Here is a 19,775-nt window from a genome sequence, read left to right as displayed (position 1 = left end):
GGTGACTCATTTTTTTCCAAACGAAACTTTACGCAAGCCCGAGGATCACGAAGAAAGTAGGTGGCTTCAAGGTTGCTATTACAAGGGCAGTGTTGTAGGTGATGCACAATCAAACGTTCGAGTGTCGTTATGTGAAGGAATGGTAAGTCAATATTACTGTATAAAGCAAAATAATTTTCATATTTTCTTGATTATACCACTTTCAGTTATTTAGCTACATTATCTAATGTAAATTATATTTGTATACCCATTACGATAGACATTCTTTTTTATAAAGAACTTGGTCCATACGAAATTTTAAATCATAAGGGGAATATGCCAAGAAGGAAGAATACAATTGCATAGCTGTTGCCTTTTATTTCTTTATTGGTATATGTGCATTTACTGTTGCATCGATGTGTACTATCCTTTCAATACATTTGTTTTATCCTTTATCCTTTAAAAATATTATCTTGCCTAAAAACCTAAACCTAACCTAAATCTTGCCTAAAAACAACTTGCCTAACTGTGGCAGACAACTCTATGCTATTCCAGGAACCGCAGTAACCATGGGCAAGCCATATATTAAAATGCAGTTTTATTTTTATTCTATGAAATTGATGCCAACAATATGCTGAAAATAGCAAATCATTTGCGCTTTTGCACCATCCACATTATTGCAATTTACGAAACATAATTAGTATTGCCATAATACGAAACATAATTAGTATTGCCATATTCATATTCGCCTAACAAATCTTAAGTTGCGAGTTTTTCGACTTATAGTACTAAGGAAAACACATTTACTATAACCCTAAAAGGAGTAAATATGATATCGGGAAATATTTTCATTTAGCCATGTACTCTTTAACTTTCTTCAAGAGGCGAATGAGGCCAATTGGCTCAAGATCTCTATAAAAATAAAGAAAAAAAAACTTTCAGAAACCAATGTTTCTATTGAGGAATCGGGACTTCATTTCGTACGAAATTGTGCAAAAAGTAAAACTGTCAATTATTTAAATATAAAACCTAATATCTTCCCCCAATATTATAACATTGATTTGTACAAAACAATCAAACAAGACCGAGAAAATGTAGAAGTTTATGTCACAGCCCTTATCAAAGCTAGTTTGAAACACCATAAACCTAATTAAATTAAATATTATCGTCAAATAAATTTTGTACTTCCCAGTTGTATATAATTGAATTACCTATATTTGGAACAACAAATCACCAATAGTTTCATGTGACAATCCAATTTATTCAGAAAAACTAATATTGAGCCATTATCATTCCATACCTCTGTAATATTCATCAATTATTCTGTATAGGATTACAACTACATGATGCCAAAATGTGTTGGCACATTCAGTTAAGACGAGTATATTTGCTCATCCGAGTTCACCAACTGGTTGCTGATAGATAGTTTAGTTTTAATAAGTTCTTTAGACCATAGGTTTTCATAAAATGCTCTTTTTATTACAAATACACCTCCATTTTTTTATACATTTTCATAATGCTTGATTTCGATTCTTTCACAAACGGTTCATTTGGCTCGGGGTTTCAGTTTGATTTGTGGTTTTTAGTAGACGTGCACACATTTCTTGGGCAAGAAAAACTTGACGGTTTTGGTGACCGACTTGTTGCTCATGTCCGGGTTGACTCCCTTGCGGATCTGCTGCTTGTACAGCTGAGCCACGGAATCGGTAGCGTCACGGCAGTGGACATCGACGTACTTGGGAGCCTTCTCGGTAGCCTTGCATTGCGAAGCGCAAGTTGGGAGCGGACGGCTAGTGAAGCAAATCTTGTCACCCTGCTCGACGTACTGAGCCTGGTATTTCACGGGGCACTCCTTTTCGGTGTATTGCTGCTTCTCAAAGAAGTGCTCACGGTTTGGCTTGCGCTCTTCCGACGATTCAGATTCATCCGACGACGACGAAGACTCGGACGAGGATGAGTCCGAAAGATCAAAGTCCTTGTAGTAGTAGTTGTAACGCTGACGTCCGGCTTCCTGCTCGCTGATGACGTTGCCGAAGTAGTACTGGGGCTTGACGCAGTGCTGCTGAGCCTTCTGGTGGTACTCGGTGAAGTAGGCCTGAGCCGGCCCACTGCAGTTCATGCCGGTGAGCGCGTACGAAGCGGCAAAGTATTCAGGCTTGCGCATGACGCACTGGTCGGGGGTGATGAAGTCGTCCTCTCCTTCGCCATTGTTGGTACCGCAAAGACCGACGAAGTTGTTGAAGTACGACTGGTCGGCGAAGAAACGGGCACGGTATCCGTCGAACACGATCTTGATGTCGTCATCGCGGAAGCTGATCTCCAGCTCGTTGCCAGGCAGGGCATAGACGCGGATCAGCGGCTGATCGCCACCATCATCATTGGTGTACATTTCGACGGCGTACTTCTCGTGGATCTGCTGGGGCTTGCCATTGATGTAGACCATCGGGAGCTCGTGTCCGTGGGGGATGATATCGATGTTGTAGTCGTTCTGCTTGTACTGGCCAAGGATAGCCTTCAAGAAGAGCTGGTTGTCCTCGCCGTGACGGGCCAGGATGGTGATCTGCTCATCCTCTCCGAAGCCGTTCTTCCAGTTGTATTCGTAGTCCGAGTTCATGAAGTGCGAGTCCTGGGCGTAGAAATAGTAGTCAGGCTTGACGGTGTGCAGCACAACATGCCAGCAGTTGCCAAGCTCATAGTCGTAGGTCTTTCCATCGAAGGTGTTGACGAATTTGTTCGACACAGCGCAAGATGCTGTAGAGGAAAGAAAACAATTATTGGTATCTTTGGAGCGTGTAATAATGGTGATGTTCCGCCAGTATACTTACGATGGTAGTTTCCGCGGTAAGCGTAGTTGAACATGCGCTCGTAGTAGTCAAAGTCGGGGTGGACGGAGAAGAAGTAACGGGCATATTCGCTTTCGATCGGGTAGTTCTGGATAGCGAAGCTACGGTCAGATCCGTAGAAGGAAGCGTTGTAGTAATCAAAGTACGGAGCCAGCTGGAAGTCGATCTGGAACTGGTTGTGCTTGCCCTGGAAGAAGTAGTCCTCGTTCCAGTACGGGAAGGTGAAGTAACGAGCGTAGTCGAAGAACTGGTAGGTCAGGTTCTTTGCATAGTTCGAGACATCCTTGTACTCAAAGTTGAACGAGTACTGATCGAAGTATCCGGCCTGGCGAGTGGCGTTTTGACATGCGGGCAGTTGGAAGTATCCCTGGTCCATCTGCTGCTTGCAGCTCTGGCCAGCCTCGGAGATACGCAGGAAGTGGCGGTAGGGCTCCGACTGGATCAGCTTACCCTTCATCGAGACGTGCGATCCTCCCTGGCACTTCTCACCGTATGCCAGCTCCCAGTTCATGCTTCCGACCTTGTCAAAGTTGAGAACATTGAGGAAGTTGAGCTTGGGCATGTTCGGGTACTGGTTGGTGGCCGAGAAGCACATCTGGAACTGCTTGCCAGAGAACGGAATGAACTCGAAGAAGGCACTGGACGACACGTACGGGCTGAAGGACAGGAACATCAACAGACGCTCCTTCTCGTCGACTGGGCTGTCGGCATAGGCGGTGGTAAACACGAACTCAGCCTTCTGCTGCTTGCCCTCGAACACGATTCCGAAATCGTAGACATTGACGTCGCTGTTGCGAATACCGGCACCAGCGTTGCGCATGAACTGCTCCTGTCGGCGCTGGCTTCCGGCGTAGTAGACGAAGGGCTGGGCGTAGTTGTACTCGTTGTAGAATCCAGAGTATCCGTGGCGACTCTTCGGGTGTTTCACGTCGGCGGTCTGGAAGTCCTGGTCGTAGTCGGCCTGCTTGTGCTGCAGCACAAACTTGACATTCTTCACGCTGGTGCGCTGAGCATCGTAGTACAGGTTAAACTGATGGTAGTGGTAGGTCTCCGAGGCGAACGGATAGACCAGCGCAGACCAGTAGTCGTGCTGCTCAATGTGCTTCATCAGGTAGGCGTAGTCGATGAAGTTCTTGTCGTACTTGGCCTGGAAGCGCAGAGCAACGCCGGTCAGCGACTGACCGAACGACTGCTCGAACGACTTGGTGGTTTGGGCGCGATCGTGCAGAATGTGCACGCTCGGCTGCTCGGCCATCGGGCGCAGATCGGCGATGTCCTTGTATCCGGTGTACGGCCACGAGCTCATGTGGAAGAGTAGCACGTCCTTCTTGGGCTCCAGCGGCTGCACGTTCACTTCAAAGTCGTTGTTCTCAAAGTCGAAGCCAAAGTCGAAGCTGAATGGCAGGTATCCCTGGAACTTCTTCTGGTAACCGGCGACATAACGCTGGTGGTCGAAGGGCGTAATGAAGCCAACCTTGGCATCAACCAGGCGAGAGTAGGCCATGTTCACATCAGCGGATCCGTTGAACCAACGGGGCATATGGATAAAGTCGTCGTTCTCCTTCTCGGGGTATCCAGTGGGGGTCTTGAAAATGCTCGGGTAGGTGGTGGCAGAGGCCTCGAAATCGAACTTCATCAGAGTCGGGGTCTTCAGGCTGTAGTGGAATGGCAGACCGGTGGCCAGCGGGAAGGCCATGGTGACAACGTTCTGCTGATAGAACTTGGTCATGTTGTAGGCGAAACCATCCTCGAAGTCCTCGAAGTACTTCTTCACAAGGCTCGGGAACTGCTCAATGGTCTGGTTGTTGAAGGCGAAGAAGCGCTCTCCGTTGAAGATCTGGAACATGAACTGACCCTCCAGCTCCTCAGCCTCCTCGGGATCGATGTTCAGCAGCTTGGCGATGCGGGTGGTGGACCACTTCTGGAACTCCTCCTGGTTCTTGTTTCCGAACTGCTCGTAGTAATCGTTCTGGTACTTGTGGTTCTTGTTGTACTGGCTGAAGTAGTCCTTGAACAGGTGCGGATACTGCTTGTAGTACTTGTAGTAGTAGTCGCTAGACTTGTACTCCTGGTGCTTGTTGTAGCTGTCGTACTGCTTGTCGAGCAAATCGAAGAACGTCTCCATGCTCGAGATCAGGTAGTAGAAGGTCGAGAAACGCTTCAGGCCACCCATGTTCTTGCGCAGGTGGAAGAAGAAGCCGCTCGGGACGTAGTGGTCGTCAGCAGCGATCTGGGAGAAGTACATGCGGTACGAGAGCTCAAGCTCCTTGAAGGCAAAATCACGCAGGAAAGTGCCAGAGTACTGCAGGCTAAAGTCACGGGGGTTCAGGTGCTTGACAGCGGCCTGTGCGTTCTGGGAGAACTCGTAATCATCATCAAACTCATCAGCCTCGGAAGCGCTCTCCAGAGCGGTCTTGACGGCAGCGCGGACGTACGTGCTCGGGTCGTAGTGGGTCTGCTCAGCCATACGCTGGAGCATGTATACCGGGGGCTTCGTGCGGATCAGCAGGTACACTGCGGCACAACGGACCTCATGGGCATCTCCGGTGTTCTGGTACACCTTGAACAGCACAGAGCGAGCCAGACGCGGGTAGTTCTCGACCAGACGGTCCAGAGCGACAATGAAAGCCAGACGCTGGAAGTGGGTCACTGGGATCTTGCCTTCCAGGTACGGTTCGAAAACGTTCAGGATCTCGGGGTGTCCCAAATGTCCAAGACAGCGGATGTACACCTGCACCTTCACGCTGTCACCAGCCTTGACGGCTTCACGCAGCTGGTGCGCGAACCACGGCACAACCTTGTGAGCCACGATCTTGTAGTCGGCATCAGCCAAACGGCCGAAGCTATACACCGGGTAGTAGTTGTAGGCCGAACGGTTGTTGACCTGGGCACGGTTCAGGAAGTCACAGTAGGAAATGAGAGCGGTGGTGTTCAGGTACTCCTGATGCTGGACAGCGTTAGACGTCACCAGCAGGAAGTACTCGTGCATCACCGTTTCGGTCGGGTAGCGGATGGTCTTGGGCAGAGTAGCGATGACGCTGGCAGCTTCATCACCACGCAGTTTCTTCTCTTCGATCAACTCCTTGATCACCTTGAAGGCAGGCGGGGTACCGGCCTGGGCCAAAGCGTCGCGGAAAGTGTTCCAGGCGTCAACCTTCTTGGCGAACGACTCGCTGTGGTTGCTACCCTCTTCGCGTTCCTTCTGCGAAACAAACAGCTTCTGGCAAACGTCGTAGATGTCCTGGTAGTGCATGGTGCGCAGAACACGGGCCAAAATGGTGAACTTGTTCAGCGTGTTCGACTTGGGGACCTGGGAGATTTCCTGCAGCTCGTCGGCGATCTCGTAGGCCAGCTTGTAGGCGTAGCGAGAGGCATCGACGTTGTGGGCGTACTGCACGCTGTATCCCTTGTATCCAGTGAAGTAGGGAAGGAAGGGAGTCTGAGGGGCATCCTTCATGCTTTCCGGGATCGGCTGGTAGAACTCCTCGCTGCTCAGCGAGTCGGAGTCGGACTCGGAAGAGCTGTAGAAGTCGTGCTCATCCGACTCCGAAGAGCTGGACGAAGAGCTGCTGGACGAAGAATCATCGGAGCTAGACGAGTCGGACGAGGTGTCGTTTTGCTTACGCAGACGGTACTGGTCGCGCTTGTACGCTTCGTAGTACTGCTTCTCCTTGAAGGCATTCAGATCACGACGGTTGCGGTTTCCACGACGCTCGACTTCCTTAGCCTGCTTCTTGTACTGCTCAGCCGGGCTGATTTTGAAGTTTTCCGCTTCCTCCTCCGAGCTAGAGCTGGACGAGTCCGAAGAGCTGGACGAGTCAGAGTCGGAATCCGAAGACGACGACGACGACGACGACGAAGAGTCATCGGTCTCGTTGGCCGGACGAACGAAGTTGTTCTTATCATGAGCCATGTTGTAGCTGTACACCAGGTCGACGAAGACCTGACGATCGTCAGCTGGGCCTTCGGGGTACTTATCGTAGGGCGTGATTTCATTGAGCGTCATGTTGACCTGAGCGTAGACCATAGCCTTCTGGCTGTTGACCAGCGACGGGCTGACCACAACCTTGTTGACGGTGGACACCGACTGGATGGTATAGTTGTACCAGTTGCCGGTCAGATACATCTGGGTCACTTCCGACTTGGTCATGATGTTACCCATCTGGTTGGTGTTTGGCTTGAAGTCGCTGAACCCGCTGAAGCCAAAGTGGAAGCCCATGCGCTGCTCGCAATGGTCAAAGTTGCGGGACTTGACAACATGGAACACATGCTGGTCCTCCTCGAGCCACTGGGGCTGAGGAACCCATTCCTTGTGGGACTGGAAGTGGAATTCCGGGACTGGGTTGACGTCGTAAAGGGTTTCACATTCGCCGGTCACCGATGGCTCCATGGTCTTGTACACACCGGTGAGGGTGTTGTTCTCCGGGAACTGGTTGAACTCCGACTTGATCACGTACGCTCCCTGGGTGTCCAGCTGCAGCTGGCTGACCCAGCCCTTGAGCATGTTGACCTCGTGGTTGGGGACCGTCTTCTCAACATAGAAGCCCTTGACGGCTCCCTTGTTGTAGTAGATTCCGAAGGGCTTCGAGCTGAATGGCATCGGCTGCCATTTCAGGTTGAAGCGCGACAGTTCAGTGCGGTATCCACGGGGCAGATACTCGTTGAACGCCGCGTACGTCGGACGGTCAATGTAGGCAACGACGTAGTTGTGATCCTTGGGACGGATCACCAAATAGCCGTGCGTCACAATGCCGGTCCAGTAGTCCTCGAGGTCCGGCAGAGCGGTCATGGTTTTCGTCGTCACGTTGTACACGTACTCCTTGTTCGGTTCCCAGGCACCGAACTCGAAGCCCGTCTTGTTGAACGGGCGAGAGGAGGGGAACTCATACTCGTACGAGTACTGGTACGCCGTACACAACCCCACTGTAAAGCACAAAGCAGCACACCAACCGATTAGTTATATTGCACGGCAGATGAAATCCTTCGAATGGAATAGCTAACGATTGAATGAATAACACTTACCAAGCGTGAGGAGGAGTAACTTCGCAATCATGGTTCGGTTGTTCGCAGTTGCCCGGATGCTTTGAATGCACTCCAAAGCTCGAATGTGCCTTCTGGTGGTCGCAGGATCATCTTTTATACCTCAAATTTGCTGATCTCACGGTCCTGCTATCATCAAATCTTTTCAGCTGCTTCGAATAGTGTAATGACCGCCGTGTTGAACGATGAAATAATTTTTACTGCCCACATGTTTACAGTTCGATTCTTATCAGTGCAGCACAACGTCTTTGCTAAAATTGGCAAAAGGTGAGATTGTGTGGAAACTTCCAAGAGTGTGTTTTTTTAATGAAATCGGTCAGTGGCTGCCTTAATCAATGGTTCCATTTTTGCCACCTGTCTTAGTTTGATTAACCCACAATTGATAGTAATCCTTTCTTTCTGGCATACTTTTGAATTGTGCAGTCTTCGAAGTATTTGTTATTGAAAATAATCAGTAGTTACCATAATCAATGAAATGGAACTTGGAACTTGCTATTTCATTGATCCTGGAAGTTGGCTGAGACGTGGAATTGTTTTCAGTCAATGATTGTGTTCTTTATGTGCTTTACAATACATTGATGAATGAAGCAAATTTTAAAGCGAGTATTTTTAAAATCAGCCTCTTCTTTGTCCAATGTATAAATCGCGTTAGTTTATCAGTGTTTGATTAGTATTTTGTTTACTAATAAGAGTTTTGCCTAAGAGTTTTACGAAGTGAATTACCAACATAATAGAGATTTGCGATCTATTACGAAATGTCTAAAATATCGTATCTACCTTCTAGCTAACAGATCATTTAATTAAACTAAAATAATGTGTTTTAAAGATCTCAACTAGTTTTGAGTATTTAAAACTATGATGTTTATGATTAACTGGTTTGATTGAATGATAAAATCATTTCCCGAAATGGATTCTTCTTCTGTTTGGCTCAACAACAATTGTCGGTCAAGGCTTGTCTGTACCACTTGTGGGGTTGGCTTTCAGTGTCTTATGTATTACCCCCCATAACAGGATAGGACTGACTCTACGTATGGCGGCACGGTCCATCTGGGGCTTGAACCCATGACGAGAATGTAGTTAAGTCGTACGGGCTGACGACTGTATCACGAGACCGGCTCCCAAAATGATTCAGAGAATACTTATTTCGAAATCCAAATCGGTCTTGGAACATATCAATTAGCAAACCATAATAATAATAAGTATTTAACAACACGAGATGGTCCGTTGATGTATTGAAAGGACGCGCTGGCTCCTACAGTGTCGGACCTAACCTTAGTCAATTGTAAATCTTTGTTTAAGGCTAATAGAAGCCATACCATGAGTCCGGGTACTACAAAACAGTTTAATGTTTGATTTTAGAATTTTACTTCATAGAAAAACGACTACAAATTTCTATATCAAATTATTTCATAGGTTGGTTAAACTAAACCATCAATAAATTACATGTTGTAGGTGAGTCTCACGTTGTTATTTCATTTATATCCAGTAGAATATAGTAGATGCAGTAGCACCTTTTTCTCAGAAATTATCATTAAGACTAGCGATCGACGAAGTGCGGCCCGCGAAAAGATTTGCCAGCATTTGAACGTTGGGAAGAAACTATTAGTTTACAACTTACTGAACCTCTTTTCATACCGTCGTACTCTTGCAACTTTCATTATTGCGGACCAATATGGATTGACGGATCAATTATTATGGTCGAGTTGAACTCGAGGTCAAAATTTCCCGTATGTAATACTAACATTATTTCCTCACGACGATGAGATATTCACAATGATGAAAATCGCATACGAAATATTGTATAGAGAAAATACACCTAGGTCTTTACTGATTTTATGGGTATAACTGAAGTTTTGCATGCGTCAATGCCTTTTGCCAACGTAATATCGTGTCAATTATCTGCAATACAACGATTTAAAAATCATGAAATAGCTCTATGAATTTTTCTCGCGGTAGTATATTTTCTCTGATCCATTAGTTCTCCTTTATTTCATACTAATTATTTGGCTTCAATTTTATCGATTTTAGGAAAAAATTGATTGTTAGGAAAAAAAACATCATCCAACATTTAACAAATCCTGATGATTTTGTTTACGAGTACAACGATTGTCAAAGAGCTTTTTCATGAGAAATTAATTATTAGTTATTATTTGTTAGGAATATTGTTTACGGCATGGTGAGGCATGGTACAGCAGTCAGTTCGAACGACTTAACATCATGACCATAGTGGGTTCAAGCCTCATATGAACCGTCCCCCCGTAGCAAGCATTAACTATCCGCCTGGGAGGTACTCAATAAGTCTCGAGAGGCTGTATAGGCTGACATGTCGCAGCGTAGGACGTTACGCCAAATAGAAGAAATTTGCGGCATGGGAGGAGAGGGGGGCATCAAGAAAAGATGTTGTCTTTGATCGTGGCTTATCACACTTTTTCGCACTATGTTGCCGATCATTGACTGATGAATTTTTACATTTAGTTGTTAATAATAGGAAGTACTAATTTTGAACCTCACTTGGATGATATAACAACTAACACAACAACATCACAATTCGTGTTGCTTGATATCATTTACCATTTAGTTTTTTTCTCACATTTTATATAATAAACAATTAAATTAAGTGCAAAAATAAAACAAAAAATGCATTCTTCTGGCCCGCGGCACTGGATCATTTACTGAATTAAAAATTTGGCTCTTTACCTCAAACATTTTATGATCCCTTTATATACCCTATTAATGATTCCATGCTTTTGTAATATATACATATTATTCTGCATAGAATTACAACTAGGCTCGAGTTGATGCCAAAATGTGTTGGCACGTCCAGTTAAGACGAGTATATTTGCTCATCCGAGTTCACCAACTGGTTGCTGATAGATAGTTTAGTTTTAATAAGTTCTTTAGACCATAGGTTTTCATAAAATGCTCTTTTTATTATAAATACACCTCCATTTTTTTATACATTTTCATAATGCTTGATTTCGATTCTTTCACAAACGGTTCATTTGGCTCGGGGTTTCAGTTTGATTTGTGGTTTTTAGTAGACGTGCACACATTTCTTGGGCAAGAAAAACTTGACGGTCTTGGTGACCGACTTGTTGCTCATGTCCGGGTTGACTCCCTTGCGGATCTGCTGCTTGTACAGCTGAGCCACGGAATCGGTAGCGTCACGGCAGTGGACATCGACGTACTTGGGAGCCTTCTCGGTAGCCTTGCATTGCGAAGCGCAAGTTGGGAGCGGACGGCTAGTGAAGCAAATCTTGTCACCCTGCTCGACGTACTGAGCCTGGTATTTCACGGGGCACTCCTTTTCGGTGTATTGCTGCTTCTCAAAGAAGTGCTCACGGTTTGGCTTGCGCTCTTCCGACGAGGACGAGTTGGAATCATCAGATTCATCCGACGACGACGAAGACTCGGACGAGGATGAGTCCGAAAGATCAAAGTCCTTGTAGTAGTAGTTGTAACGCTGACGTCCGGCTTCCTGCTCGCTGATGACGTTGCCGAAGTAGTACTGGGGCTTGACGCAGTGCTGCTGAGCCTTCTGGTGGTACTCGGTGAAGTAGGCCTGAGCCGGCCCACTGCAGTTCATGCCGGTGAGCGCGTACGAAGCGGCAAAGTATTCAGGCTTGCGCATGACGCACTGGTCGGGGGTGATGAAGTCGTCCTCTCCTTCGCCATTGTTGGTACCGCAAAGACCGACGAAGTTGTTGAAGTACGACTGGTCGGCGAAGAAACGGGCACGGTATCCGTCGAACACGATCTTGATGTCGTCATCGCGGAAGCTGATCTCCAGCTCTTTGCCAGGCAGGGCATAGACGCGGATCAGCGGCTGATCGCCACCATCATCATTGGTGTACATTTCGACGGCGTACTTCTCGTGGATCTGCTGGGGCTTGCCATTGATGTAGACCATCGGGAGCTCGTGTCCGTGGGGGATGATATCGATGTTGTAGTCGTTCTGCTTGTACTGGCCAAGGATAGCCTTCAAGAAGAGCTGGTTGTCCTCGCCGTGACGGGCCAGGATGGTGATCTGCTCATCCTCTCCGAAGCCGTTCTTCCAGTTGTATTCGTAGTCCGAGTTCATGAAGTGCGAGTCCTGGGCGTAGAAATAGTAGTCAGGCTTGACGGTGTGCAGCACAACATGCCAGCAGTTGCCAAGCTCATAGTCGTAGGTCTTTCCATCGAAGGTGTTGACGAATTTGTTCGACACAGCGCAAGATGCTGTAGAGGAAAGAAAACAATTATTGGTATCTTTGGAGCGTGTAATAATGGTGATGTTCCGCCAGTATACTTACGATGGTAGTTTCCGCGGTAAGCGTAGTTGAACATGCGCTCGTAGTAGTCAAAGTCGGGGTGGACGGAGAAGAAGTAACGGGCGTATTCGCTTTCGATCGGGTAGTTCTGGATAGCGAAGCTACGGTCAGATCCGTAGAAGGAAGCGTTGTAGTAATCAAAGTACGGAGCCAGCTGGAAGTCGATCTGGAACTGGTTGTGCTTGCCCTGGAAGAAGTAGTCCTCGTTCCAGTACGGGAAGGTGAAGTAACGAGCGTAGTCGAAGAACTGGTAGGTCAGGTTCTTTGCATAGTTCGAGACATCCTTGTACTCAAAGTTGAACGAGTACTGATCGAAGTATCCGGCCTGGCGAGTGGCGTTTTGACATGCGGGCAGTTGGAAGTATCCCTGGTCCATCTGCTGCTTGCAGCTCTGGCCAGCCTCGGAGATACGCAGGAAGTGGCGGTAGGGCTCCGACTGGATCAGCTTACCCTTCATCGAGACGTGCGATCCTCCCTGGCACTTCTCACCGTATGCCAGCTCCCAGTTCATGCTTCCGACCTTGTCAAAGTTGAGAACATTGAGGAAGTTGAGCTTGGGCATGTTCGGGTACTGGTTGGTGGCCGAGAAGCACATCTGGAACTGCTTGCCAGAGAACGGAATGAACTCGAAGAAGGCACTGGACGACACGTACGGGCTGAAGGACAGGAACATCAACAGACGCTCCTTCTCGTCGACTGGGCTGTCGGCATAGGCGGTGGTAAACACGAACTCAGCCTTCTGCTGCTTGCCCTCGAACACGATTCCGAAATCGTAGACATTGACGTCGCTGTTGCGAATACCGGCACCAGCGTTGCGCATGAACTGCTCCTGTCGGCGCTGGCTTCCGGCGTAGTAGACGAAGGGCTGGGCGTAGTTGTACTCGTTGTAGAATCCAGAGTATCCGTGGCGACTCTTCGGGTGTTTCACATCGGCGGTCTGGAAGTCCTGGTCGTAGTCGGCCTGCTTGTGCTGCAGCACAAACTTGACATTCTTCACGCTGGTGCGCTGAGCATCGTAGTACAGGTTAAACTGATGGTAGTGGTAGGTCTCCGAGGCGAACGGATAGACCAGCGCAGACCAGTAGTCGTGCTGCTCAATGTGCTTCATCAGGTAGGCGTAGTCGATGAAGTCCTTGTCGTACTTGGCCTGGAAGCGCAGAGCAACGCCGGTCAGCGACTGACCGAACGACTGCTCGAACGACTTGGTGGTTTGGGCGCGATCGTGCAGAATGTGCACGCTCGGCTGCTCGGCCATCGGGCGCAGATCGGCGATGTCCTTGTATCCGGTGTACGGCCACGAGCTCATGTGGAAGAGTAGCACGTCCTTCTTGGGCTCCAGCGGCTGCACGTTCACTTCAAAGTCGTTGTTCTCAAAGTCGAAGCCAAAGTCGAAGCTGAATGGCAGGTATCCCTGGAACTTCTTCTGGTAACCGGCGACATAACGCTGGTGGTCGAAGGGCGTAATGAAGCCAACCTTGGCATCAACCAGGCGAGAGTAGGCCATGTTCACATCAGCGGATCCGTTGAACCAACGGGGCATATGGATAAAGTCGTCGTTCTCCTTCTCGGGGTATCCAGTGGGGGTCTTGAAAATGCTCGGGTAGGTGGTGGCAGAGGCCTCGAACTCGAACTTCATCAGAGTCGGGGTCTTCAGGCTGTAGTGGAATGGCAGACCGGTGGCCAGCGGGAAGGCCATGGTGACAACGTTCTGCTGATAGAACTTGGTCATGTTGTAGGCGAAACCATCCTCGAAGTCCTCGAAGTACTTCTTCACAAGGCTCGGGAACTGCTCAATGGTCTGGTTGTTGAAGGCGAAGAAGCGCTCTCCGTTGAAGATCTGGAACATGAACTGACCCTCCAGCTCCTCAGCCTCCTCGGGATCGATGTTCAGCAGCTTGGCGATGCGGGTGGTGGACCACTTCTGGAACTCCTCCTGGTTCTTGTTTCCGAACTGCTCGTAGTAATCGTTCTGGTACTTGTGGTTCTTGTTGTACTGGCTGAAGTAGTCCTTGAACAGGTGCGGATACTGCTTGTAGTACTTGTAGTAGTAGTCGCTAGACTTGTACTCCTGGTGCTTGTTGTAGCTGTCGTACTGCTTGTCGAGCAAATCGAAGAACGTCTCCATGCTCGAGATCAGGTAGTAGAAGGTCGAGAAACGCTTCAGGCCACCCATGTTCTTGCGCAGGTGGAAGAAGAAGCCGCTCGGGACGTAGTGGTCGTCAGCAGCGATCTGGGAGAAGTACATGCGGTACGAGAGCTCAAGCTCCTTGAAGGCAAAATCACGCAGGAAAGTGCCAGAGTACTGCAGGCTAAAGTCACGGGGGTTCAGGTGCTTGACAGCGGCCTGTGCGTTCTGGGAGAACTCGTAATCATCATCAAACTCATCAGCCTCGGAAGCGCTCTCCAGAGCGGTCTTGACGGCAGCGCGGACGTACGTGCTCGGGTCGTAGTGAGTCTGCTCAGCCATACGCTGGAGCATGTATACCGGGGGCTTCGTGCGGATCAGCAGGTACACTGCGGCACAACGGACCTCATGGGCATCTCCGGTGTTCTGGTACACCTTGAACAGCACAGAGCGAGCCAGACGCGGGTAGTTCTCGACCAGACGGTCCAGAGCGACAATGAAAGCCAGACGCTGGAAGTGGGTCACTGGGATCTTGCCTTCCAGGTACGGTTCGAAAACGTTCAGGATCTCGGGGTGTCCCAAATGTCCAAGACAGCGGATGTACACCTGCACCTTCACGCTGTCACCAGCCTTGACGGCTTCACGCAGCTGGTGCGCGAACCACGGCACAACCTTGTGAGCCACGATCTTGTAGTCGGCATCAGCCAAACGGCCGAAGCTATACACCGGGTAGTAGTTGTAGGCCGAACGGTTGTTGACCTGGGCACGGTTCAGGAAGTCACAGTAGGAAATGAGAGCGGTGGTGTTCAGGTACTCCTGATGCTGGACAGCGTTAGACGTTACCAGCAGGAAGTACTCGTGCATCACCGTTTCGGTCGGGTAGCGGATGGTCTTGGGCAGAGTAGCGATGACGCTGGCAGCTTCATCACCACGCAGTTTCTTCTCTTCGATCAACTCCTTGATCACCTTGAAGGCAGGCGGGGTACCGGCCTGGGCCAAAGCGTCGCGGAAAGTGTTCCAGGCGTCAACCTTCTTGGCGAACGACTCGCTGTGGTTGCTACCCTCTTCGCGTTCCTTCTGCGAAACAAACAGCTTCTGGCAAACGTCGTAGATGTCCTGGTAGTGCATGGTGCGCAGAACACGGGCCAAAATGGTGAACTTGTTCAGCGTGTTCGACTTGGGGACCTGGGAGATTTCCTGCAGCTCGTCGGCGATCTCGTAGGCCAGCTTGTAGGCGTAGCGAGAGGCATCGACGTTGTGGGCGTACTGCACGCTGTATCCCTTGTATCCAGTGAAGTAGGGAAGGAAGGGAGTCTGAGGGGCATCCTTCATGCTTTCCGGGATCGGCTGGTAGAACTCCTCGCTGCTCAGCGAGTCGGAGTCGGACTCGGAAGAGCTGTAGAAGTCGTGCTCATCCGACTCCGAAGAGCTGGACGAAGAGCTGCTGGACGAAGAATCATCGGAGCTAGACGAGTCGGACGAGGTGTCGTTTTGCTTACGCAGACGGTACTGGTCGCGCTTGTACGCTTCGTAGTACTGCTTCTCCTTGAAGGCATTCAGATCACGACGGTTGCGGTTTCCACGACGCTCGACTTCCTTAGCCTGCTTCTTGTACTGCTCAGCCGGGCTGATTTTGAAGTTTTCCGCTTCCTCCTCCGAGCTAGAGCTGGACGAGTCCGAAGAGCTGGACGAGTCAGAGTCGGAATCCGAAGACGACGACGACGACGACGACGAAGAGTCATCGGTCTCGTTGGCCGGACGAACGAAGTTGTTCTTATCATGAGCCATGTTGTAGCTGTACACCAGGTCGACGAAGACCTGACGATCGTCAGCTGGGCCTTCGGGGTACTTATCGTAGGGCGTGATTTCATTGAGCGTCATGTTGACCTGAGCGTAGACCATAGCCTTCTGGCTGTTGACCAGCGACGGGCTGACCACAACCTTGTTGACGGTGGACACCGACTGGATGGTATAGTTGTACCAGTTGCCGGTCAGATACATCTGGGTCACTTCCGACTTGGTCATGATGTTACCCATCTGGTTGGTGTTTGGCTTGAAGTCGCTGAACCCGCTGAAGCCAAAGTGGAAGCCCATGCGCTGCTCGCAATGGTCAAAGTTGCGGGACTTGACAACATGGAACACATGCTGGTCCTCCTCGAGCCACTGGGGCTGAGGAACCCATTCCTTGTGGGACTGGAAGTGGAATTCCGGGACTGGGTTGACGTCGTAAAGGGTTTCACATTCGCCGGTCACCGATGGCTCCATGGTCTTGTACACACCGGTGAGGGTGTTGTTCTCCGGGAACTGGTTGAACTCCGACTTGATCACGTACGCTCCCTGGGTGTCCAGCTGCAGCTGGCTGACCCAGCCCTTGAGCATGTTGACCTCGTGGTTGGGGACCGTCTTCTCAACATAGAAGCCCTTGACGGCTCCCTTGTTGTAGTAGATTCCGAAGGGCTTCGAGCTGAATGGCATCGGCTGCCATTTCAGGTTGAAGCGCGACAGTTCAGTGCGGTATCCACGGGGCAGATACTCGTTGAACGCCGCGTACGTCGGACGGTCAATGTAGGCAACGACGTAGTTGTGATCCTTGGGACGGATCACCAAATAGCCGTGCGTCACAATGCCGGTCCAGTAGTCCTCGAGGTCCGGCAGAGCGGTCATGGTTTTCGTCGTCACGTTGTACACGTACTCCTTGTTCGGTTCCCAGGCACCGAACTCGAAGCCCGTCTTGTTGAACGGGCGAGAGGAGGGGAACTCATACTCGTACGAGTACTGGTACGCCGTACACAACCCCACTGTAAAGCACAAAGCAGCACACCAACCGATTAGTTATATTGCACGGCAGATGAAATCCTTCGAATGGAATAGCTAACGATTGAATGAATAACACTTACCAAGCGTGAGGAGGAGTAACTTCGCAATCATGGTTCGGTTGTTCGCAGTTGCCCGGATGCTTTGAATGCACTCCAAAGCTCGAATGTGCCTTCTGGTGGTCGCAGGATCATCTTTTATACCTCAAATTTGCTGATCTCACGGTCCTGCTATCATCAAATCTTTTCAGCTGCTTCGAATAGTGTAATGACCGCCGTGTTGAACGATGAAATAATTTTTACTGCCCACATGTTTACAGTTCGATTCTTATCAGTGCAGCACAACGTCTTTGCTAAAATTGGCAAAAGGTGAGATTGTGTGGAAACTTCCAAGAGTGTGTTTTTTTAATGAAATCGGTCAGTGGCTGCCTTAATCAATGGTTCCATTTTTGCCACCTGTCTTAGTTTGATTAACCCACAATTGATAGTAATCCTTTCTTTCTGGCATACTTTTGAATTGTGCAGTCTTCGAAGTATTTGTTATTGAAAATAATCAGTAGTTACCATAATCAATGAAATGGAACTTGGAACTTGCTATTTCATTGATCCTGGAAGTTGGCTGAGACGTGGAATTGTTTTCAGTCAATGATTGTGTTCTTTATGTGCTTTACAATACATTGATGAATGAAGCAAATTTTAAAGCGAGTATTTTTAAAATCAGCCTCTTCTTTGTCCAATGTATAAATCGCGTTAGTTTATCAGTGTTTGATTAGTATTTTGTTTACTAATAAGAGTTTTGCCTAAGAGTTTTACGAAGTGAATTACCCACATAATAGAGATTTGCGATCTATTACGAAATGTCTAAAATATCGTATCTACCTTCTAGCTAACAGATCATTTAATTAAACTAAAATAATGTGTTTTAAAGATCTCAACTAGTTTTGAGTATTTAAAACTATGATGTTTATGATTGACTGGTTTGATTGAATGATAAAATCATTTCCCGAAATGGATTCTTCTTCTGTTTGGCTCAACAACAATTGTCGGTCAAGGCTTGTCTGTACCACTTGTGGGGTTGGCTTTCAGTGTCTTATGTATTACCCCCCATAACAGGATAGGACTGACTCTACGTATGGCGGCACGGTCCATCTGGGGCTTGAACCCATGACGAGAATGTAGTTAAGTCGTACGGGCTGACGACTGTATCACGAGACCGGCTCCCAAAATGAATCAGAGAATACTTATTTCGAAATCCAAATCGGTCTTGGAACATATCAATTAGCAAACCATAATAATAATAAGTATTTAACAACACGAGATGGTCCGTTGATGTATTGAAAGGACGCGCTGGCACCTACAGTGTCGGACCTAACCTTAGTCAATTGTAAATCTTTGTTTACGGCTAATAGAAGCCATACCATGAGTCCGGGTACTACAAAACAGTTTAATGTTTGATTTTAGAATTTTACTTCATAGAAAAACGACTACAAATTTCTATATCAAATTATTTCATAGGTTGGTTAAACTAAACCATCAATAAATTACATGTTGTAGGTGAGTCTCACGTTGTTATTTCATTTATATCCAGTAGAATATAGTAGATGCAGTAGCACCTTTTTCTCAGAAATTATCATTAAGACTAGCGATCGACGAAGTGCGGCCCGCGAAAAGATTTGCCAGCATTTGAACGTTGGGAAGAAACTATTAGTTTACAACTTACTGAACCTCTTTTCATACCGTCGTACTCTTGCAACTTTCATTATTGCGGACCAATATGGATTGACGGATCAATTATTATGGTCGAGTTGAACTCGAGGTCAAAATTTCCCGTATGTAATACTAACATTATTTCCTCACGACGATGAGATATTCACAATGATGAAAATCGCATACGAAATTTTGTATAGAGAAAATACACCTAGGTCTTTACTGATTTTATGGGTATAACTGAAGTTTTGCATGCGTCAATGCCTTTTGCCAACGTAATATCGTGTCAATTATCTGCAATACAACGATTTAAAAATCATGAAATAGCTCTATGAATTTTTCTCGCGGTAGTATATTTTCTCTGATCCATTAGTTCTCCTTTATTTCATACTAATTATTTGTCTTCAATTTTATCGATTTTAGGAAAAAAAAAATCGAATTGGAAAACATCATCCAACATTTAACAAATCCTGATGATTTTGTTTACGAGTACAACGATTGTCAAAGAGCTTTTTCATGAGAAATTAATTATTAGTTATTATTTGTTAGGAATATTGTTTACGGCATGGTGAGGCATGGTACAGCAGTCAGTTCGAACGACTTAACATCATGACCATAGTGGGTTCAAGCCTCATATGAACCGTCCCCCCGTAGCAAGCATTAACTATCCGCCTGGGAGGTACTCAATAAGTCTCGAGAGGCTGTATAGGCTGACATGTCGCAGCGTAGGACGTTACGCCAAATAGAAGAAATTTGCGGCATGGGAGGAGAGGGGGGCATCAAGAAAAGATGTTGTCTTTGATCGTGGCTTATCACACTTTTTCGCACTATGTTGCCGATCATTGACTGATGAATTTTTACATTTAGTTGTTAATAATAGGAAGTACTAATTTTGAACCTCACTTGGATGATATAACAACTAACACAACAACATCACAATTCGTGTTGCTTGATATCA

At 47.7% G+C, this 19,775-nt stretch overlaps 3 protein-coding genes across 10 annotated transcripts in view; 1 reads left to right on the top strand and 2 right to left on the bottom strand.

Annotated features, from left to right (window-relative positions):
• Positions 1-19,775, top strand: part of LOC120948177 (A disintegrin and metalloproteinase with thrombospondin motifs 9) — a 146,602-nt gene that overhangs the window by 81,130 nt on the left and 45,697 nt on the right. For all 8 annotated transcript variants that reach the window (XM_040364236.2, XM_040364242.2, XM_040364238.2 and 5 more), the window contains one exon: positions 2-142. In XM_040364236.2, coding sequence (XP_040220170.2) covers positions 2-142 — 141 coding nt within the window. The remainder of the gene's footprint in view (position 1; positions 143-19,775) is intronic.
• On the bottom strand, positions 1,437-7,947 carry LOC120948172 (vitellogenin-A1-like). The gene is made up of 3 exons (XM_049606596.1): positions 7,845-7,947; positions 2,805-7,745; positions 1,437-2,730 (listed from the first exon to the last, which is right to left on the bottom strand). Exons 1-3 carry the CDS (start codon positions 7,873-7,875, stop codon positions 1,562-1,564), a joined length of 6,141 nt encoding a protein of 2,046 aa, XP_049462553.1. The 5' UTR covers positions 7,876-7,947; the 3' UTR covers positions 1,437-1,561.
• LOC120948176 (vitellogenin-A1-like) lies at positions 10,772-17,297 on the bottom strand. Its single transcript, XM_040364234.2, has 3 exons — positions 17,195-17,297; positions 12,155-17,095; positions 10,772-12,080 (listed from the first exon to the last, which is right to left on the bottom strand). Exons 1-3 carry the CDS (start codon positions 17,223-17,225, stop codon positions 10,897-10,899), a joined length of 6,156 nt encoding a protein of 2,051 aa, XP_040220168.2. The 5' UTR covers positions 17,226-17,297; the 3' UTR covers positions 10,772-10,896.

The sequence above is a fragment of the Anopheles coluzzii genome, chromosome 2 (assembly GCF_943734685.1).
Source record: "Anopheles coluzzii chromosome 2, AcolN3, whole genome shotgun sequence".
Classification (NCBI taxonomy): Eukaryota; Metazoa; Arthropoda; class Insecta; order Diptera; family Culicidae; genus Anopheles; species Anopheles coluzzii.
This window is presented reverse-complemented; position numbering and strand designations above follow the sequence as displayed.

What these genes read in the sequence shown, in the direction of transcription:
- LOC120948172 (XM_049606596.1), bottom strand. Translation starts at nt 7,875, where the DNA reads ATGATTGCGAAGTTACTCCTCCTCACGCTTG. An exon ending in GTTACTCCTCCTCACGCTTG is followed by an intron (nt 7,746 to 7,844) that starts GTAAGTGTTATT and finishes TGTGCTTTACAG; the next exon opens with TGGGGTTGTGTACGGCGTAC. An exon ending in TTACCGCGGAAACTACCATC is followed by an intron (nt 2,731 to 2,804) that starts GTAAGTATACTG and finishes TTTCCTCTACAG; the next exon opens with CATCTTGCGCTGTGTCGAAC.
- LOC120948176 (XM_040364234.2), bottom strand. Translation starts at nt 17,225, where the DNA reads ATGATTGCGAAGTTACTCCTCCTCACGCTTG. An exon ending in GTTACTCCTCCTCACGCTTG is followed by an intron (nt 17,096 to 17,194) that starts GTAAGTGTTATT and finishes TGTGCTTTACAG; the next exon opens with TGGGGTTGTGTACGGCGTAC. An exon ending in TTACCGCGGAAACTACCATC is followed by an intron (nt 12,081 to 12,154) that starts GTAAGTATACTG and finishes TTTCCTCTACAG; the next exon opens with CATCTTGCGCTGTGTCGAAC.